Source organism: Enhydra lutris, unplaced genomic scaffold (genome assembly GCF_002288905.1).
Source record: "Enhydra lutris kenyoni isolate GAN:26980312 unplaced genomic scaffold, ASM228890v2 scaffoldscaffold14, whole genome shotgun sequence".
NCBI classification, from domain to species: Eukaryota; Metazoa; Chordata; class Mammalia; order Carnivora; family Mustelidae; genus Enhydra; species Enhydra lutris.
In genome coordinates, this window is record NW_019154098.1 from 42411316 (window position 1) to 42434898 (window position 23583).

Below are 23583 nucleotides of genomic sequence, written 5' to 3' on the forward strand. Positions count from 1 at the left end.
TCTACCAAATGATTGGGCAAAAGCCCACTGTCCAATCATGTTTGCTGAAAATACTGCAGCCTGAGCGTAGACAAACTTCCCCTGAAGTTGCTAGAAGTTGTCATATCTGACGGCTTCAGGATCACCATACATCTTTTAAACACTGAAACAAACAAAAAACAATGAAAGGAAATATTATAGTCTCCAAATTTTTCAATTATTGGCAGCTATAAAGAAATTATTTTGAATGACACAAGGTCTTAAATTTAAAAAAAGCCTTAAGGTAGTCCAAATTTTTATTTTACACAAACATAGCTGGCTTTTACATGACAAGTTTTCAGGGAATACAATGCTGCAAATGAAGTTTCTGTGGTAACTGGCATTTCCACAACTCCCTGCCCTGTGTATTATGATGCATGATCATGTGCGTGCTGTCACCTCCACACTTCACTCAGCTCCCTTGTGGAGAGTCCGTTTTACAATGCCAATAAGCACACTGACATTCCTTAGTCTGGGTTCCCAAGTTACCACAGCATTCTTCTGATATTAGAGGCTCAATACCATTGTTAAAACCATGAAGACAATTTTTAAAAATTAAATTCTAACATAAGAAATTTCAAATAAGGTGAAGCAAAAATATCCGAGTAAGAAGCAATGAGGCATGACATTATAGGAAACATGAACCCTACATGTCAGTGACTAGTTGATGAACAACCTTGATGTGGATTAATTCATTTATCCACACAACCATCCTGTAAGATTACCATGTTATCCCCATTATACAGATGGGGAAATGGAGGCATAGAGCAATTAAACCAGTAATAAGCAGGTCCAAAATTTGAACACAGATTGGTTCTACTATGCTATTTCACTTAATTTCACTTATACACCATACTTGAGCTCCATGCTCAGTGGGAAGTCTGCTTGAGATTCTCCCTCTCCCGCTTCCCTTGCTTATGCAGAGCGCTTTCTCTCTCTCTCTCTCTCTCTCTCTCTCTCTTAAATAAATAAATAAAACTTAAAAAATGACTACGGGATGCCTGGGTGGCTCAGTTGGTTAAATATCTGCTTTTGGCTCAGGTCATGGTCCCACGTTCCTGGGATCAAGTCCTGCTTCGGGCTCCTTGCTCAGTATGGAGCTTGCTTCTCTATCTGCCTTTCCCTCAGCTTGTGCTCTCTCTCTGACAAATAAGTAAATAAAATCTTTAAAAAAAAATTACGACAATTTGAAAAAAAATTACAACCATATGAGATAAAATTATAATTTGGTGGCTTAAAACAACAGAAACTTATTCTCTCACAATTCTAGCAGCCACAAGTCAGAAATCAAGGTTATCATCCAGGATGCACATTCTCCAGAGGCTCTTGGGAACACTCTTTGCCTCTTCCAGCTCCTGATGGCTGCAGGTGCTCCTTGGCTTATGTTGGCATCATTCCAGTCTATGCCTCCATGCCTGTACCGCCCCTCTCCTTCTGCCTCTTTTGTAACTGCTCTAAGGGCCCACCCAGATAATCCAGGATAAACTCCTTCCCTCAAGATCCTTAATTTACATTTTTGGCCAGGTAAGGTAATAGTCACTGGTTCCAGGGATTGGGACACATATTTCGGACCACCATTCAGCCTACTACAAGTACTTACTCTGCCATGCTCTTATTTGCTCAATGGAAAAGAGTATGAAGATTGAAACTAGAAGTGATGAATCTTTTGTTCAGCCTGGTCATAAGCTGTAGGACTCTGAAAATTACCCAGCTTCCTGGGTTTCGTTTTCTTATCTGTCAGATGGAGCCGTGGGGACACCCACCCCGATGCCCCACAGTGCTGTGAGAAGACTCACATGGCATTGGAGGTATAAAATGCTTAAACAGCATAAGGTCATCTACAGGTGTAAGAGATGACTGGTTTGATAAATCCGACTAGTAATATAGATGAGCTGAAAACAATATATAGTCACACTATAAGGTTAAGGGGAAAAGAAACTAGGTCCAAACTGCATGAGGGCATACACAAAAGAAGCTGAAAGGAGACATTCGTTGTGGTTATTTCTGGAGGGTGGAATTACTAGAGACTTCTTTGTACCTGTCTATATGTTCCAAAATCTCTAAAATGAGCAAATAATACTTTTGTGATCCTTATATCCCAGGGTTGCTGAGATCATTAAATATCTTATAACTTAGGCCAAGTGTTTCACACAGTAACTCCACGTGACTTAAAAAAAAAAACTCAATATAAAAAGCATATTAATCTGATATTATAATAAAATGCAAAAATCTGGGTTTTGACAGAGTAACTGATTTGCTATTCTATCCTGACTCCAAGCATAAGATAGAATCAAAGCTGAGTAGTGGCTATAGTCAATTTAGGATATTTCTAATGTAATAGCAAAAAGTTTCATTTCTAATTTAATATGTTCCTTTTTCTATATAGATCTTTATTAAGTTCATAAACAGCATTTAGAGGTTGAACAAAGAACATTTCAAATTACAAAGTATGGACCAAAAAGAGTATCATAAAGTTAGATTAATGTCTCCCATCATTGTGAACTAAACTAGAAAACACCCCACTTCCCACTGCAAAGTATCTGGGCATGATACTCTTTGGTACCCAAGAGATCTTGAAACCTCACAGAAAATGGCAGAGAATCATCACCTCCACGCCACCCCAAAACTGAGGTTTCTAAAACTTCAGAAGGAGAGCTAAGAACCCAACTGTCATTTTTCAAGGACAACAGCATACTATTGGTAACCATATTTTCCAATTTAGAATCCATATGGTTAAGGCCCATAGGCTCCTCAGCCATAAAAATGGTAACAAAATCTGAAGATAGTATGCCAGGAAAACCAATTTCAGCAAACTCAATAATAAAAAAATGAAGAAATTAAGCCACACCAATTCCTGACCATGTCCCCAAAATATATTCTCTTCAGTCTCGCAAAGAAAGTCAATATCCTTTAAGAAAAGGTTATCAATTAAAAAACTAAACTATCAGGGTTCCTTCCCTCCAGACTTAGACAATGAAACTTAAAAACATTATGTTAACAGAAATAAGCTAATTATGAGAGACAAACATTGTGTTATTTATGAGGTACTGAAAACAGTCAAATGCGGAGAAACAGGAAGTAGAAAGGTAGTTGCCAGGGGCTGAGGGAAGGGAGAAATGGGGAGACCCAGTTAGAGAAGATGAAGCTAGATGGTGGTAATAGTTACATAATCATGTGAATGTATTTAATGCCACTAAACTGTACACCTAAAAATATTTTATGTTATGTATATGTATTAGTTACCACCATTAAAAAAAAAAAAAAAAAGGAAATGGAAAAAAGTGCACCCAGCTCAACAGAATTACCATAGGACTCAGTGATTCCACTCCTAGAAACATGCCGAAGAGAATTAAAAACAGGTACTCATAAATATTCATATCAGCACTATATAAATAGCAAGAGGTAGAAATAACCCAAACGTCTATCAGTAGAGAAATCAACAGATGTGGTATATCCATACAATGGGGTAGCTCAGCCACAAACAGGAACAAAGTACTGAGACATGCCACATCAAGGATGAACTTCAAAGACATGTGAAGTGAAAAGCAGCCAGACACAAAAGAGTCACATGTTGTAGGATCCCATTCATATGAAATATCCAGTATAGGCAAATGCATGCAGACGGGAAGCATACTGGTTGCCAGGGTCAATGGGGAAGGAAAATAAGGAGATACTGCTTAAAGGGCATGAGGTTTCCTTCTGGGGTGATTAAGAGGTTTTGGAACTAGATAGAGATGGTTGCACATGTTGTGAATACACTAAATGCCACTGAATTGTAGACTTAAAAACGATGGATTCTGTTATGTGACTTTTACTGCAGTTAAAGCAAAACCAAAAAAAAAGCATACCCAACCTGCATTCCACACAAAATACAGCAAACGGATTTCCAAATGGAAAAGTTTTCCCTTAGCCCAAAATAACATACAACTATTATCCATAAATGTTGCTTAGATACTGTCTTTTTGAATGACACACTGAATTCCAGTCTCCCATTTCTTCCAGGATTTCTGACCCTCCTACAATCACACCGAAGAAAAGGGGAAATCTCTCACCCAGCTCATAAGAAACACTTTCGAATTCTTGATCTTTATTCGTTTTGGCCCTTTATGATTAAGCTTTCACATCATAGTGCCTTACCTTCTTTTCTGAGGATGGTCTAACTGCTGGGGCCCTTAAATACAAACCCATTCTTTGGGTAGAGTCCTGGCCTGGTCATTTGTGTGTACAAGTCCATCATCGGCTGCATACTAAAATGCAAGTTAGAACAAACAGGATCAAAAGATGGACAAACTGCCACTATGGATTATTAGTATTTCAACTGACTAGATCTACCAACAGTATTACACTCTATTTAGACTGGAGGAAACAAGTTAAAACTCTTGGTATAAGCCACATACATAACCACAAATCTCAAGTTACTACATCCTATTTAATATGTCTAAATACCATAAAACTTCCTTTTTTTTTTTTTTTTTTTTTAAGCAGTTTAAAACTTCCTTTTTAGGAAATTTCCTTCCTTCCTTCCTTCCTTCCTTCCTTAGGAAGGAAGTTTAATTGAACACAGGGAGAAGAAAAGAAGACTGTGACACAGTCAACACCAAACCTTTCAGATCTTGCTAATGGTACAGTTTCCATGATACCACAGGTGCGACTAGATACAAAGGAGTTGAGTATCAACTATTTGCAAGGTACTGTACAATAAGCCCAGCGTCTGCAAACAACTCTGTGAACTTTAAATATTAGCTGTTACTTGGAAGATCAGCCTAATTCTTCAGGTGGACAAGTAAAAATATCAGCCATGAGAGGCCCAAAGAGATACTGATTAAAGCCAGTATTTTTAGAGGAAACAAAAACTAGCACTATGGAAACTGCAAAGCCTTTAACAGTAAAGGGTAAAGCACAGAGCAAATACAGTTAAAGGAATTATGTAAGAATACCAGAGTCCAGAATAAGAGGCCCATCAACTAAAATATAGATATGGGTTTATTTTTATTTATTTTTATTAAATTTTCTAAAAGGTTTTATTTATTTATTTGACAGAGATCACAAGTGGGCAGAGAGGCAGGCAGAGAGAGAGGGAGAGGCTCCCCGCAGGCTCCACGCTGAGCTGAAAGCCCGATGTGGGACTCGATCCCAGGACCCTGAGATCATGACCTGACCCGAAGGCAGGGGCTTAACCCACTGAGCCACCCAGGTGCCCCTAGATATGGGTTTATTTTCACAACCAGGACATTCTCCTGACCAAATATTTTCATGGTAGCTTATCTTCATATAATCAGTTCTCATTCTATTAATCTCATTCATCAAAATGGACCCAACCCAGGCACTTTAACTTTGTAAAATTACTGAATTTTTCTTATGTATATTTTTTAATCTCTATACCCTATGTGGGACTCAAACTCATGACCCAAAGATCAAGAGTCATGTGCTCTTCCAACTAAACCAGCCAGGTGCCCCTACAAATTAAAGATTGATAGCAGAAAACATTTCCTGCATTGTGTTTTATCCACAAGAATTCTTCCCTTTTTGTAAGTCCTTGCCCTTTCTGGCTTCACACCCCCTCTCCAAGTATGAAGTATAGAAAAATTAAATTGAAGTAGAAGGAATTTTCCTAATGGTAGGAGAAACATACATCTAAAAATAATATTTAAATATAATGTTTATAGAAAATGACACGGGCCATTATTACCTCGACATTTTTTAAAGGCAGAATCAGAAACTATCAAGCGATTTCCTTCGCTCAACCAATTATTACCACGTATTTGCTTAATTATGACTATATTACATAACCATATAATAATCATAAATAATCAGAAAAATAAATGAAAACCTCCCATTAAATAAAAAATAGCAAGAAATACACCATAAATAAAGACAAACACAGAATTCACAGTTTTTAATCATCCTTCACTGATTTTGTCTTATGGTAAAGCTATACTTAAACAATCTGAAATCCTGTAAGTGGCTTATTATCAAAAAAATGGAGTACGGGGTCCGCAGGGAAAAAGATGATATGGACTCTCAAAGCCAGAAAACATGAGCCCTTATGGAAGAGAGATACAAAAGATTTCGGATGCATGCATGTTACTGCCTTAAAGCTAAAATTACTGAAGACACTGGAATAATCTGATATACTCAATTGGATAAGTGAGGTTCCTATGTAATCTTTAAGTATAAGCTTTAGGCCCAACATGAGGCTTGAACTCACACTCTGAGATCAAGAGTTGCATGGTCTCCCAACTGAGCCAGCCAAGCGTCCCAGGTTCCTACATAATCCTAATTCATTGATCTACTTCATAAACTTCAAGCACTTCAGCAGTGAAGGCCAAATGCCTTGAGATGAAGTAATTTGCACAATCTTCTTACTTCTGATTATATCAGGTAACTCTAACCTTTAATGATTCTCAAGAAGCTAACAGAAAATAAACTACTACAAACTTATCTGATCTCAACTCTGAAGCAGGTCAATCTTTTAGCTATCAATCTAGAAATAACTGCTTTTATTTGTTACTGGTAGAATAAATACCTACAAAAGTCAGCCATAGAACTCTTCATAATAAGAGCAAATTTGCTTGGGACCCCTAAGTGGCTCAGTAGGATGAATGTCTGACTTTGGCTCAGGTCATGATCCCAGGGTTCTGGGATTAAGTCCTGCATCAGGCTTCTTAGTAGGGAGCCTGCTTCTCCTGCCTGCAGCTCCCTCTGCTTGTGTTCTCTGCCTCTCTCTCTCAAATAAAATCTTAAAGGAAAAAAAAAAGAGCAATTTTGCTTCATGTCATAACCAGTTTCTCTGTATATGACCACTTAATTCTATTCAGTGTGAAGGTGAAAAGTTGATTAGTCAAAACAAAAAATTAAACTAATTCAGCTGACCCCTAAAACCTGACACTTTGCTTGTAGCTTTCTAGAACTGGGGAACATTGGGAGAAAAATAAAAACTCCAATGTTTATCTTGGTCACATTAAATAATTTCTTCAATAGCTTTCACTGAAAGTCTCTATTCCTTTCATAACCTCACGAATCTCACTATGAAGTTTAGAAAGTAACTTTGTTTAGCCCTGCAAGAGCTCCCAATAGGTAGTATAATAGCTTAGGAAAGAAGCAAAGCATCTCCAATAGTCCCCCTTACCAGGAGTTTCAGTTACCCTCCACGGGAAGCAGAGGGTCCTAATGCGACATCACTATCTCTAAGTCTTTCCCCTCACTTCCTCTCACCACACAGGCATTTTGTCTTCTCACACCATCTCATCACAACAAGGGTGAGGGCAGTACAGTAAGATATTTAGGGAGAGAATGACCACATTTACATCTCTTTCATTACAGTTGTACTTTATTATTGTTGTTAATGTCTCACTGTGCCTAACCTATAAATTAACATAGGCACGCAGGAATAAGAAAAAAAAAAAGCATATATAGGGTTTGATACTATCTGCAATTTCAGGCATCCACTGGGGGTCTCAGACTGTTTCTCCCATAAGGGTGAGATGAAGCATGACAAACTGTGGACTCTGAGAAACAAACTGAGGGTTTTGGAGGGGAGGGTGATGGGGGGGTTGGGTGAGCCTGGTGGTGGGTATTAAGGTGGGCATATGTTGCATGGAGGACTGGGTATGGTACATAAACAATGAATCTTGGAACACTGAAAAAAGAAAATAAAGTTAAAAAAAAAAAATGTTTTTCCCATAGATAATGGGGGAAGACTCACTGATTTCTGAAAAATATCTTACCTCTAGTAAGAATGTATTAAACCAGGCAGTAATAAAAAACAACTCTGTCCAACCTTCATTAGATTTTCTTCATTTGTCAGAAAATATTCTATATTAAAAGCTCTTAAGACCATTAGAGTAACTTGGTGGGTTTGTGGTATCTCCACGTAGATTATTTTAGCTGAGCTCCACAATCCTCCATGATTCATGGATGCCAAGCTTGTAAACCCATTCTAAGAGCGAAACAGCCTCTGTAGGCACAACCTGTACAACACTGTACCGTAAACGTTCAAGGCCTATTTTAAGATTTGACAATTATGTCTATAAACGCTTTTCAACTCTGGAGAATCAAGCAAAGCTCAGCTCCAAGAAGAAAGATAATTTTTGCTATTGATGCAATAAAACAGCTTCAGGATATTGATTTTTAGACAACGCAGGAAAGGAATTTGGGTTCTAGGTACTTATATCATTTGTGGAAGGAAAGGTTGCTCAGATGTGATGGCATTGAGGAGACTTTGCTTCCTGCTAAAGAGCTCTTATTGAGAAACGTGTCATTTTTCAGCTTAAGTCAGAAGACAACTGATGGACATCAACAGTGGTAGAAAAATCCAGGAAGACTGAATATTCTTTTTACAAGAATTACAGCAGATCATTTCATAAAAAGCTAATTATCCTACAGCTCATTTTAATAAGTTAGCCTCTAAAGATTCCTTGAGTCTCCTTTGTTTTTTTCCAGGTTAGGCAGAGAGGCCTCTAACCACTTTTAAGACACTCAACTTCATGTTTAAGAACTTTTTTTTTTCTTGTTCATCAAGAATTTGAGGAAAACTCCTCAGCAGCCAACCCTATTCTACATGAAAGACCCACAATGCTGTGTGGTCTAAAGAGCTTTCCCAAAGGAGCCCAATTTTCAAAAAGAGCACCAACAGACTATGTTGAGACAATTAGAACAGCACGGAAAAGCCCTCATCTTGTCAAAGGGGTGAGTCTGAAGTGAGCACTCATATAACTAGTCCCTCTGACTTTGCCTCGGGTTCTTTTTGCCTCTGTAAGCAAATCTATCAGCACACATACACACGAGGTTCCGAGAATCTGCTTCTTTCCTGGCTGCTGCATTTTTCAAGAAAATCAACTTAAGTAATAAGGGCACTGTGTATTTTTCTTCTTCAAGCTACTGACCTGGTAACCTTGGAAGAAGTTAAGAATTTCCTTAACTCCAGTATTGTAGGCCAGGCCCTGCATTCTGACCACCGTGCCAGGATGTGGAGGGACACCGCTAAGATTAGCAGCTGTAGGGAAGTAGCCAAGACTATTGGGCGAACCTGGGGGGCTAAAGGGAGAGAAAGCACAGTGAACCAACAGGAATAGACAATGTCCAATATTTACTCTAAAAACATTAGTTATTTAAGGAAACTGACTTTCTTAAGATGATCTTAGAATTCTCACTCATCTCTCCCAAGACAGGGAAGAACACCATAGCTGATCTGTCCCACACTTCCAGGAAAGCCAAAAGTTGAAAAGTAGAACAATTAATATAGAGTTAAATGCAAGACTTCCCCAGAGATCCAGGTCTGAGATTCTTAAAGGGACAGTCAGGAGAGAATTAAAGCTTCATAGTCACACAACCACAAAGCACCACTTCCAAAGCCCAGCTCGCTGATGATTAACTGGCTAGTTGCCAGCATAGTAAGGCATGAAATTCAAAGGACTTCTAGGAACCACAGCCACAGTGACCAAATATATCCAAAGTTATTGCTCCAAAGAATACACTGTTCTACCCATATGTACAAGCAACTGAACAGCACAAAACACAAAGTACCATAGCACTCATGAGTTAGTTCTTCCAACCTGACTAGAAAAAAAAAAAAAAAGGTATTGAAGTGGATAAACTGGAAGGCACACATAACAAATTTAAATCAATCACCATTAACACAAGGGGAAAATTGATGGTTGTGTCCTCTTGTTTATCTGCAGCAATTACCTCCAAGGAGAAAGCCAAGTGAATACATAATCATTCTTCATGTGGCAGCTCAAGTGATTACCATATTGTGAAATTAGTTTCACCCTGTCTCCCACCCAGTTGGTTTTCTATCACAATTAGTGGCCAGATACTCATACTTGAAAATACATAGGTGGAAATTTTTTTTTTTTTAATTTTATTCATTTATTTGACAGAGATCACAAGCAGGCAGAGAGGGAGGAAGAAGCAGGCTCCCTGCTGAGCAGAGAGCCCGATGCGGGGCTCAATCCCAGGACCCTGAGATCATGACCTGAGCCGAAGGCAGCGGCTTAACCCACTGAGCCACCCAGGCGCCCCCATAGGTGGAAATTTTTTAAGGACCTTATTAGCTTAAAGAGGAATAAAGACCCCACAGTTATAGATTATTAAATCTTATAAATCTAGATAATTATCTGATTTCAAAGACCAGTAAACACATAACAGAAGGGACTAAAAATCTTTGAAATTATTTATCCTATATAATCCTAACTGATGGGTTAATGGGAATGGCGCCAGATGTGCAAACAGTTCCAGGTTCCCCCCCCCTTTTTTTTTTTAATTAGCACAGTAACTTTGCATAAGTCACTTAGTTTCTCGGAACTTCAATTTCATCATTTACAAAATGGGCAAAATAGCACCTTTTTAGTTTCACAGAATTGTTCTTCAGTTCAATGATACAACATACCAAATTACTCCATAAATCACAAAATGAAGTAATTTATGTTATTTCCATAACCATCATTCCATTTCATCATTTTTAAAATATCAGAGCCTGAAAATATTACTTGACATCAAGCTGCCCTTAACCTTTTAGGTGCGTATAAAGCAGGAATCCTCAACTTGTTTGCATAGTAGAGTCACACACGAGATTTTTACTACTCTGTATGATTAGAACCTATTTAGAGACTAACAGTCAATCTATGTGCAACTAGGAGAGCAGAGTCCAAGGTAATGCTGAATTTTACACCTGAGGAGAAATTTAGTCATCACTCAGACACACCTCATTTTTACAGAGGTAGAAACAGAAACTAAGAGTTGAATAATTTCCCAAAGTTCATACAACCAGTTAGTTCTTCACCAAACCAGAACCACCCAGATGTTTCAGCCACCATTCATCATTCAGAGACCATATTTTGCTCATGTCAAATGCCTGATAGATACTCACTCTAATTCTCAAGGACCACCAAGCTTTCTCTGTGTATCTGTGTTAGGTTTCCATACTGACTATGAGCTTCAGATTGTTTCCACAGTATAGAGCTTACTACCATGATTCTGTCCTGGCACATTCTAGTCCTTCAGCTAAAGATCTCTTATAAATTAAATCTAGGTGTCTAGTACATTCAAAATACAAACAAGACAAAACAGAAAAATAAAAGTTACCAACTGGAAATGTAAGGTTTTAAGTGACAATTATGTTCGGCATCTATAAGGTAGCACCTATTCTCATGAAGCCTAAACGTGGAATCATATCCTTGTTTTTTGTACCAGGATTCCTGCTATACACAAGGCATCTTAAGGAAAATTAAACAATTGTGTATCTACCTGACAGGACACAAGAATAAGAATTTTCTAAACCTAAATGCCAAAGTCTTTCAGATTATTGAAATAGGAATCAACAAAAATAATTTATAAAATAAAAGTGACAAGATATAGAAAAGGTAAACCTCTAAGTAGAAAATAAATTACTAAAAAAAAAAAGCTAAAATCAAAAAACCAGTTAAGTATAATTTTTTTTTAAAATATTTTATTTATTCATTTGTCAGAGAGAAGGAGAGAACGCAAGGAGGCAGAGTGGCAGGCAAAGGCAGAGAGAGAAGCAGGCTTTCCACTGGGTAAGAAGCCTGATGCGGGGCTCGATCCCAGGTCTCTGGGATCATAACCTGAGCCAAAGGCAGACGCTTAGCCGACTGAGCCACCCAGGCATCCCCAGTTAAGTATAATTTATAAGATCCATACATAAAATAGATCAATTTCATTTTTATACACTACAGTGAAAATACAAATATGACATTAAGAAAGTAATTCCGGGGCGCCTGGGTGGCTCAGTGGGTTAAAGCCTCTGCCTTCAGCTCAGGTCATGATCCCAGAGTCCTGGGATCGAGCCCACCTTAGGGCTCTCTGCTCAGCAGGGAGCCTGCTTCCCTTCCTCTCTCTCTGCCTGCCACTCTGCCTACTTGTGATCTCTATCTGTCAAATAAATAAATAAAATCTTAAAAAAAAAAAAAGTAATTCCATTTACAACAGCATCAAAAAAAAAAACCCACTTAGAAAGAAACATAGAAATAGCTAGATCTGTACGCTGAGAGTTAAGACATTGCTCAAAAATAAAAGATAGTCTAAATACAAGGAAGGACAGCCCACGTTCATAAAGAGAAGACTTAATATTGTTAAAATGACAATATGTCTAAATTCACCTAAAGATTCAATTCAATAGTATCAAAATTCCAACTGGTTTGTTACAAGAATCAAAAACCTAAACCTAAAACGTACAAGGAAATGCAAAGGACTCAGAAGAGCCACACTCCCTTGAATAAGAACAAAGAGTTACACTTGCTAAATTTATTATTTTTTTTTTAAAGATTTTATTTATTTATTTGACAAAGAGAGATCACAAGTAGGCAGAGAGGCAGGCAGAGAGAGAGAGAGGGAAGCAGGCTCCCCGCTGAGCAGAGAGCCCGATGCGGGACTCTATCCCAGGACCCTGAGATTACGACCTGAGCCGAAGGCAGCGGCCCAACCCACTGAGCCACCCAGGCGCCCGCTAAATTTAAAACTTACTATAAAACTATAGTAATCGGGGCACCTGGGTGGCTCAGTGGGTTAGCCTCAGGTCATGATCCCAGGGTCCTGGGACAAGCCCCACATCAGGCTCTCAGCTCAGCGGGGAGACTGCTTCTCCCCACCTCCCTACCCCCTGCCTGCCTCTCTACTTGTGATCTCTGTCAAATAAATAAATAAAATCTTAAAAAAAAAAACAAAACACTACAGTAATCAAGATAGTGTGGTACTTCCATAAAGATTGGTAATGATCAGTGGAACAGAACTGAGTAGCCAGAAATAAACCCTAACATTTATGGTTCATTTGAGTTTTGACAAGGATTCTGAGACAATTCGATGAAGAAAGAATACAAAAGCAAACCTTGGAGATGTTGTGGATTTCCAGACCACTGCAATAAAGTGAGTAACACAATACAGCAAATCCAATGAAGTTTCTGGTTTCCCAGTGCACATACAGCATTTATTTAGACTATACTGTAATCTCCTAAGTGAGCAAAAGCTGTAGGCCCAAAAACACAGTGGATACACCTTAAAAATATTTTACGTTAAAAATGCTAAGTGCCACTTAAACTTTCAGCTAGTTATAATTACTGATCACGGATCATAACAAAATAAAAAACTATGAAATATTTCAAAAATTGCCCAAATGTGAGAGAGAAAAGGAGTAAATGGGGGCGTCTGAGTGGCTCAGTGAGTTAGGCCTCTGCCTTTGGCTCAGGTCATGGTCTCAGGATCCTGGGATCAAGCCCCGCATCCAGCTTTCTGCTCAGCAGGGAGTCTGCTTCTCCTTCTCTCTCTTCCTGCCTCTCTGCCTACTCATGATCTGTCAAATAAATAAATAAAATCTTAAAAAAAAAAAATGAAGTAAACGCTGTGAAAAAGATGGTGCAGGATTGTCATAAACCTTCGATTTGAAACAAACAAAAACCCAAAAAACCCCCAAAAAACCCAGTATCTACAAAGTGCAGTAAAGCAAAGCACAATAAAACAAGGTATGCCTGTTATCTTTTCCATAAATAATGCTGGGATAATGTACAAATGCCAAAAGAATGAATTTAGACTTCTATCTCATTGTTGGTTAGAAATGTAAAATGGAGGGGTGCCTAGCTTGCTCAGTCAGTAGAACATGTGACTCTTGGTCTCTGGGTTGTGGATTCCAGCCCCATGCTGGGTATAGAGATTGCTTAAAAATAAAATCTTCAAGAGGCACCTGGTGGCTCAGTCAGCTGAGTGAGTGTGACTCTTGGCTTCAGCTGAGGTCATGATCTCAGAGTCAAGAGACCCTCACGCTCCAAGCTGGACAGAGAGCCTTCTTGGGATTCTCTCTATGCCCCTCCCCAGCCCAACTCTCTCTCTCACTCTCATTCTTTAAGAAAAAAAAAAAAAAAAAAAAAAAAAAAATTTGCCGAACAAAGAAAGATATACGATAATACTGGGGGCCAAGGTGCCTACCATATCAGACCACTCATTAGACACATTATTGAAAACATGCCTTGTAATATACTTCCTTCATGTATTAATTACAAACTACTAAACATTGGTAATACTAATTAATGTTATCAATGACATTCAACACAGAGGTAGTCGTAGTGTGACAATATTCATAATTTGAAAACTTACCATATTTCTCTGGGAAAGAGAATCAAAGTATTATCTAAGCTAAAGAAATAGGTTAGGTGAAAAGATTAGAGAACTACATTCTCCCCTCTGATGAGTTACAACACATTAACTTAGGAAACACTGCCTTGCAAAATTATTGCAGACTGTTTGTATTAACATTCATAACACCATAGTGTTACAAAGACTATGTGTTTGGAAAGTGACTGGAAAAACACTGTTTGAATCCCAGTTAAGTGTAAAGGCTGGAGTCAATTTTCATGTAGGAACTTTTTTTAAAAGATTTATTTATTGGGGCACCTGGGTGGCTCAGTGGGTTAAGCCTCTGCCTTTGGCCTTTCGGCGCAGGTCATGATCTCAGGGTTCTGGGATCGAGCCTCGCATCAGGCTCTCTTCATAGCAGGGAGCCTGCTTCCCCCTGCCCCCTACCGGCTGCTCTGCCTACTTGTGATCTCTCTCTGTCAAATTAATAAATAAAAAAAATTTTTTTTTTAAGATTTTATTTATTTATTTGACAGAGAGAAATCACAAGCAGGCAGAGAGGCAGGCAGAGAGAGAGGAGGAAGCAGGCTCCCTGCTGAGCAGAAAGCCCGATGCGGGGCTTGAACCCAGGACCTGGGATCACGACCTGAGCCGAAGGCAGCGGCTCAACCCACTGAGCCACCCAGGCGCCCCAATAAATAAAATTTTTTAAAAGATTTTATTTATTTGACAGACAGAGATCACAAGTGGGCAAAGAGGCAGGCAGAGGGAGAAGGGGAAGCAGGCTCCCTGCTGAGCAGAGAGCCCGATGCGAGGCTCGATCCCAGAACCCTGAGATCATGACCTGCGCCAAAGGCAGAGGCTTAACCACTGAGCCACCTAGGTGCCCCGAATTTTTTTTTTTTCTAAAGCAGTTTTTTTCCCTAAGCTCAGGGGGCTCAACATGGGGCATGAACACATGACCCTGAAATCAAGAGTCAGTGCTTAACAAACTAAGCCACTCAGGTGCCCTTAGAAACTATTTTGAAAGTAATCTTGTTGCTTAATTGAAAGCACAAAATAACAACATAACTGATCCTCTTACATGTTTAGAAGAAAAACTTTTATTTTTTTTTTTAAGTTTTTGAGAGAGTGTGTGTGCAAGAGAAAGTACAGGGTGACTGGGGGGTGGGACGGGTTGTGGAGGGGAAAGGGGCAGAGGGAGGGGCAGAAGTGGGTTCCTCACAGAGCAGGAGTCCAACTGGGGGCTGCATCCCAGGACTCTGGGATCATGACCTGAGCTGAAGGTAGATACTTAATGATTGACCCACCTAGGCACCCCAGAAGAAAAAAATTTGAGGGGTGACTTGCTGAGGGACATCTGTCAGTAGAGCATGTGACCCCTGATTCAGGGTTTTGAGTTTGAGCCCCATGGTGGTATAGAGATTACTTAAAAATTAAATATTTAAATAAATAAAAGAACTCATAAGGAAAGTCAAAATAAGTCACTAACCTAAAACGTTAAAATTCATAGACAAATGTCAATTCTTCCTTTAGGCCTCCTTCAGTGTAATCTCTCAAACATATACCAAGGAAATGCTTAAGGCAACAAAGGTAAAAACAGGGTTATTTTATCAACACTGACATATGTGTTTTACTAAATTCTCCTGCTTTACAGTCAGTAGTGTTTTGAGAATAAGGTGCTTAAAGTTATATTTGGCACACAAATAGTAGCAGGTGAAAGAAATGACCTCTAGGTTTTCTACTAGAAAATGTTTGGGGGGCGGGGGCGGCGGGGAAGGTTGGGGTATGTGGCTGGATAGCTCAGTGGGTAGAGTATGCAACCTACTTAAAAGAAAAAAATATATATTTTTTAATATTTTGTTTATTTATTTGACAGAGAGATCACAAGTAGAGAGAGAGGCAAGCAGAGAGAGAGGAAGGGAAGCAGGCTCCCTGCTGAGCAGAGAGCCCGATGCGGGGCTCGATCCCAGGACCCTGAGACCATGACCTGAGCTGAAGGCAGAGACTTAACCCACTGAGCCACCCAGGTACCCCAAAGAAAACATATTTTTTTAAAAATTCCAGGATAGGAGTATAGCAGGGTAAACTGAAACAGATGAAATAATATTGTCAGAAGTAGGGAGAAGATGATCTCTTGACTTTGAAAATTTCTATAATAGAGTTTTCTTAATGCTATGCTTGAAAGTAACAGGATACAAATTTTTTAAGAAAAAATTCTTAGAAAAACAAATTTACAAATCAGAACAAATTGTATCAGGTGTTTTGAATGGTTATTTTTCCTTGATGTTCACCACACTATAATTTTCTGCCATGCTAAAGAGATTGTTAAGCACATTTGCACTTTAAATCCCTGAACTGCTCATTATGAATGAAGTCTTCAGCCTAGTTGATTACTACTTTGGCTTTATTTCTCTGAAAGCTATACTGAATTGTCACGGACAGTAGAGTTAACTGCCCACAGCAGCTCTTGCTTATGTGATTTAGAACTATCATCCAAACTGAAAAACTTTAGTTATAATCATTCCCACCAACAAAAATTATCTGATGCTTCTCCATTATTACAACATTGCTTGATACTCTATTACTACAGTATTCTGGTATCACTTCGTTGTATGCTGAATTATAGCTTGTATTTGTAGCACTAAATATTTAAGTTATAAAAAAATTATTTTAATAACCAAGAAAAATATAACCCCATACTAAAGATACATTTTATCTTTTTTCCTAGTCTTTTGGAAAACTTTCACCAAATAAATTAGAAAGTAAACTGGCTGCCCAATGTTACTATTGGGAGAAACCTGGTGAAGTGTATAGGAGATCTCTCCCCACTATATGTTACAATTGCACAGGAATGAAATTATACTTAACTCAAAAGCTAGGCACTGAAAATATAAAATATAGGCATCTCTCAGAGGGTTGGTATTTTTTTGGTTCAAATGTGAAGAATTTCAAAATAGAATACAGTAATGCTATACAACAAACCAAACAGTGCAGAATGCCTCAATATTACTACATATACATATTCATTGCCTAGGTAGAATAAGCTGATTGAATAATGAACGGAAACGAAGCACACTCATGAATAAAATATCCCTTGCCCTCTTTCTTGATTCAAGGTGGTATATTACTTATTTAGTGTCCTACCAAAGGTAAGGTGATGCATAGAAACACATGTATGTGAATCTGGCTTTCCTTAAATTGGATGGCACAGAACTGAAAAATCAACGTGTTTTACCTATGCCACAGGTTTGGTGCAAAGGAGAATATACTTTTCTAGGAAAAATGAAAGGGGAGGATAAGAGGTAGGACTCTCCTTTTGAAGAGAAAAGGTGTGATAGATAAAATGGAGTTCTCAGCGATAAGCAGGATGGGCATAAATGTATCTGCCCTTCTAATTCCTTTGTATCCTAGGCTAAGCGCTAGGATATTGGGTAACTCAAACTGTCTTCCAAAAGGGAGAAGAAAGTCCATAAGCAGAAAATGAAACCACATATGCTTTTATTTCACTTACTCTTCAAAATGTTATTGTCACAGCCACACATTTTGGCTGCTAAAAACTCCTTTAATAATAAATGGTTCAAAAAATAAAATAAATGGTTCACGTTTTCTCCTTAAATGTTCCTCAAGTAACCCAAATCCTTACGATAAAAGATGTCGTATCTCAGAGCAGTAGCCACTGGAGAGTTTATCTTCAAATTTTTAAATAGACCAAATTAGAGATAAAATAAGGACAAATGCCCTCCAGCTGAAGAAGACCTCTGATGTCACTGACTTAGCACAGGGTCACACATGCATTCTGTCAGCCACTCTATACTAGGAAGAGTCTATGTTTTATGAATCGTATTCCCAATAGATCTCACATTTGCTCATTTAAACTGGAAGTTAAAAACAGTTAAAACTGGGGTGCCTGGCTGGCTCAGTCAGTAGCGCATGTGACTCTTGACCTCAGGGTGGTGGGTTTATTAAGCCCCATGCTGGGGATAGAGATTACTTTAAAAAAATAAATAAATAAATAAATAAAATATTTTTAAAAAAGTTAATCACTTCTTTTCGAGGTGACATGCTTTAAAAAAAGGGGGGGGGGTGCCTGGGTGGCTCAGATGGTTAAGCACCGGCCTTCAGCTCAGGTCATGATCTCAGAGTCCTAGGATGGAACCACACATTGGGTTCCCTGTTCGCTGGGGCGCCTGCTTCTCCTTCTCCCTCTGCTGCTCCCCCTGCTTGTGCTCTCTCACTCTCTCTGTCCAATAAATAAGTAAATCTAAAAAACAAAACAAAATAAAAAAAAACCCTGCAAAATAGGGACACCTGGGTGGCTGGGTCAGTTAAGTGGCAGCATTCAGCTCAGCTTATGATCTATCTCAGGGTCCTGGGATGGAGACCTGCATCCTAGGGCTCTGCATTCAGCAGGGAGTCTGTCTCCCTTTCCCTTGGCCCCTCCCCCCCTACTGGTGCTCTTGCTCTTTATCAAATAAATAAAATCTTTCAAAAAATAAATCTGCAAAATACATTAGCATTTTAACCTCTTAAAGAACACACTGAATTAATCTCAAGTTAAACTGACATATTTCATTAAAAAGGAGGGAATTTTAAATCCTTTAATCTTAAAAGAGACAAAAACTCTAGAGTGTCTGATTAATATCCTTTTTTGCCTCACAGACACTCTCTTAAGTCTTCCCCATTTTGAGGGAATATGGTCAAAATATACTTGAAAACTTATACAGGAATTTTTCAATAGCCTCAAATGCCTTTTAGTCAGGTCAGGTTAGAAAATTAGTGGTATTCTGCTATTTTACAGTTTGGAATTTGTTTTTAAATTATTCTAGATTTTGCAGTATAAGACATTCCCGTGTTTAAACACTTTGTGTGGATAATCTTACTACAATTAGGGAAATGTCAATTAAAATAATGAAATATGTTAGGGGTTATTTGAAAGTATTAATTTTAATACACATAACCTCCAATTACAATTTTCATTTCTGGGGCACCTGGGTGGCTCTGTCGGCTAAGCAACCTGACTCTGGATTCCGGGTCAGGTCATGATCTCAGGGTCATGAGACTGAGTGCCACATTGGGCTCCATACTCAGCGGGGACTCTGCATCTCCCTCCCCCTACTTGTACTCTCTAAAAATAAGTATTTTTTAAAAATCCCTTTCTGTGAAATTGTCCACAGAAATATAAGTACTTAAAGATCAGTATGAGCTTTGTTTAGTAGAGAAAAACTTTTTTTTAAAATTAGAGGTCTAAAAATAAAGGAATTGTTAAATTCTGATGTGTTTTCACCCTTGTGACATCATGTGGAAGTTACAAGAATGAGGTGAATATATATTCCTTAGGGAAGATGTTGATGAAAAAAAAAAAAACCCCACACAAAACAAAAGGGACAAGTGAGCAGTACATGTTAAGTATGCCACATTATTCAGAAGTACACATGTATGTCTTTATTACCAAACCAGTAATAGCGACTGCTTCTAGACTTAGAGGTGTATAAAATGGGAATCTGCTTTTACTCATTATACTTTTTTTCCCCCAATTTATTTACTTGACAGAGACACAGCGAGAGAGGGAACACAAGAAGGGGAGTGGGAGAGGGAGAAGCAGGCTACCCAGGCAAGTAGCCAGATGTGGGGCTTAATCCCCATGACCTGAGAGAAAGGCAGATGCCTAATGACTGAGCCACTCAGCCACCCTTCACTATACTTCTATACTCTTAAATGGAACAATGATGACCTTAAAAACTTTAAGACTACTAGAAAATATTAACCTATAGCCAAGGGCCCAAAATGATAGGAGCTGTTAAACCATAAATGTTAGTTCCTCTTGACTTTGGGGCTTTAAGACTGGAATTCACATCTTACCATGTTAGCTGGCTATTTCTAAGGGATTCCTTCTTTTTTCTTTTCATTTCTTTTTTTTTTTTTTTTAAGATTTTATTTATTTGACAGACAGAGATCACAAGTAGGCAGAGAGGTAGGCAGAGAGAGGGGGGGAAGCAGGCTCCCAAAAGAGAACCCGATGAGGGGCTCAATCCCAGAGTCCTGGGATCATGACCTGAGCCTAAGGCAGAGGCTTTAACCTGCTGAGCCACCCAGGAACCCCCAAGGGATTCCTTCTTTTCATAGGGTCTATATTACAAGGCAGCGATGGAGTTGGATATTCAGAAAATGTATTCTTGATTGGAAAAACAGCACCAGGCACCCAGAGGATCAATGCATTTCACTCCTGACATCCTGAGGTATAACAAGGGTAATCAAAGATCTTTCTTAAACCAGAGCCCACAAGTAGCAAGTGACTGTCACAGGGTCCAGAGTAGGTGACAGACTGGGACTGGTCCAGATGCTTGACAGAGTGCTCAACATGAAAAATGATTCATGCTTCTGAGCCTTTACAAACCTTCAAAATATGGCCAACTGACGATTACTACGGCCTTCTCCCTATTCTTCCCCAGGAGAATAAAGAATATGTACAACAGCATTTATGAATGTTTTAAAAATATGTAACAAAGTAACAAATGTAATTAACAGAGGCCTCAAGCTTCACTACTACTGAGATTTTACAGTTTCTGCTCCCTTCTAGAAAACTAGATGGAGGGGGGGAAAAAAAGCTACAATGTGATATAGTAACTGTGGTGACTGGATAGATTACTTCCAGATTACTCATCAAAAAACCTCACTTGCATATTGGTGGATGTACTCAAAACATGTAGTCAAAATAGTTGGGGTAGGAAAAATAAGGCCTGGTGTAATTTTTAAAATTTTGAGCAATACTGCTTGCACCAAAGTAAAATTGTGTTTTAATAAAAATGCATCTTAATAAAGTTTGAATTTTAACAAAATAAAGTAAGTTTTTATTTTAATAATGAACCAGTCACTGGCTAAACAGATCTTTTTGAAAAGCAAATTTGAAAATGAGGGCATTCTACATCCAAGTTAGAATTATAAGCAATCAGACCTAGAAGGGACTTCCAAAAATTTGGCCAATCTCCTCATTTTGTAAGAACCAGAAAGGTTAAGTGACTTGTCCCAGTTAGACTACGAGCTCAGAGTAAATCTCAGGTCTCCCAACTTTCAGACCAACAGCTTTCTCTCCATCATACCTATTGCTTTCCAGGATTGAGCACAACCAGAAAGAATAAATCAGATTGAAAATATGTTGATTCTAACAAAGTACTGAATAATCTCATCTTGGACATGTTAGAACTGATTTGGGGGGGAAGCATGGAAGTTCTATAAAATTTAAAACAGTATTTATTATGGGTAAACATGTGAATTGATGCAACTTTTAGACTATAATGGCTCTTATGGATTTTCCTGTTTTATAATCTGTTCACAGGATATTGCTACGCTGTTACGATGCCTACTTATGGCCCTGTGACAGGAGAAGGAAAAAAAGAAAGTTGTATACATATGTAACCTAAGAGATTCTGCTGTCCAGATATGGTTAAAAAACAAACTTATTTTGGTCCTGAAACAGCCTTCTTGGTCAGAGAGGTAGGACAGAAGCAAGATTGCCATCCGAATCTTCAGTGGCAGACAGTATTCTTTTGTGAGCTCAGGTACTGCCTATCAAAGGAGTCCTTTGTTTCTGTTCCTCATTTCCACTTCCATCAGAGCCTTACCTGGGATAGTACGCAGTGTAGTTCATGAAGAGCTGAGTGCCCGCTGGGTAGTAGGCTGTAGTGGGCTGCAGTGCTCGTGGATTCAAAAGCACAGAGGGCTGATAAATGGCAGCTTCGGTAGGAATTACTGCTGCAGGAGCTGGAAATGTGTAGGAGGGAGGAGACAGGCCTAAATAAGCAAAGAGAGAGACTTTGAGATATACTGTTCCCAAAGGACAATTTTTGCTAGCTCTCAAGTCATGACGTCACAGCTCCACACATACATACATTTTAAAAAGACACCAGTTCTTTATCATCCCAAACAACTTCTCTTTATTGTCTATAATTAGTATTTTCTGAAATTTTTGTAACAATGTGAAATTTCTCAAATGTAATCTTAAAAGTTTGAAGACAATTTTTTTTAATAGTGGGTAATTTTTTGGTGAATTTTCGATTGATCAATCATTGAATCCTAATCTTCCATATGATATTTGATTAAAATTTCCAAGCAACTTCCTTTGATTATATAGATTAACACCTAAATATAATCTCAAAACCTGAAGACCTAGAAATTGGGGAAAAAAACATTTTTGTGACATGTGTTTTTTTGTTTTCTACTCCTAAGTGCCAGTTACCATAAACTAACCCTTTGAGGAAAGAAACACAGGACTGACATTTAGTATAACTTCACACTAAAAGCTGGGTGGTTTGTTGCTTTTTTGAGAGCTATGCTTCTCTTTCACCTTGTTATCTACTCTGTAGTACAATGTAAGATGAAAATGGTAAGGATAAAAATGATTTCACGAGTTCTATGCCAAAGCATAGATGGGTGCCAGAGTGAACTGACCTAAGAGTAGATTAACTCTGCATTATTTCCACCTAAATGAACCCTAGAAGATGGGCTCTGAAGCTTAGCTCCATCTTTGGACCTGTTCTGAGAAACAAAAGCCAAAAAAACCCCACTACCCAGCCTGAAAAATAACTAAAGAAAAACATGCTCAAGCCTTCCTGAAAGTCGGCTGATAAAAAGCTGACTGCGGTTGAAGAGAAAACAGAAAGGATGAAATTCTATTATCTTCTAGTTATTCAACATCTTCCAGGCCCCATAACTCTTTAAGTCATACTAGTTACTGCTCAATAGCTATAACACATGGGATGAACACAACTTTCCAGGCCATCTGCGTTCAACAGAACAGAACAGATAACAGAATGGTTGCCTGAATTTAGAATTCTTCAATTTTTTTTTTTAAAGATTTTATTTATTTATTTTACAGACAGAGATTACAAGTAGGCAGAGAGGCAGTCAGAGAGAGGGGGAAGCAGGCTCCCCGCCAAGCAGAGAGCCCGATGTGGGGCTTGATCCCAGGACCCTGGGATCATGACCTGAGCCAAAGGCAGAGGCTTTAACCCACTGAGCCACCCAGGCGCCCCGAATTCTTCAATTTTTTTACCTAGAACTATCTAATATATTTTGCAAATAGCAGAGGCCCAAGGGATACCTTTTCATAGGAAAATCTCTACTGTCTCGTGTGTTTCTTAGGAGTTTCTACATATGTATGGAGATGAGTGAGAGAGTCTGCTGCACAGGGCTACATAAACCAAAGACCAACACAGCAATCTCATATTCAACTTTTAGGTTATCTCCTTCATAATTCACCAAATTCACCAAAAACTGTGCTGCATGTTTGATACTTAATGCAGATAAGTTTTAAAATGAAAATTCCTGAGCTTAAAGACTCCACAAAAGGGCAAGCAGAGCAAACTGAGGCACCTAAGTCATACAGAAAATTATAAAGCCTATGCCTGTACCTTGCTTTTAAAACTATCAAGTAATTTGTTACAGGACAATATAAAGAAAGGTTGAAATTTTTGATAATAGATT

The 23583-nt window shown here is 38.6% G+C and overlaps 1 protein-coding gene across 3 annotated transcripts in view; it reads right to left on the minus strand.

Annotated features, from left to right (window-relative positions):
- LOC111146649 (epithelial splicing regulatory protein 1) overlaps positions 1-23583 on the minus strand; it is a 54307-nt gene continuing 30724 nt past the window's right edge. The window contains exons 13-15 of one of the 3 annotated variants that reach the window (XM_022502288.1): positions 21723-21891; positions 8904-9054; positions 1-142 (exon numbers count right to left, since the gene is read on the minus strand). In XM_022502288.1, the coding sequence (XP_022357996.1) occupies positions 122-142; positions 8904-9054; positions 21723-21891 (341 nt within the window). In that variant the 3' untranslated portion in view covers positions 1-121. Of the gene's footprint in view, positions 143-4163; positions 4266-8903; positions 9055-21722; positions 21892-23583 lie in introns of those variants that run through there. The other 2 variants (XM_022502286.1, XM_022502287.1) reach the window with 2 other exon arrangements.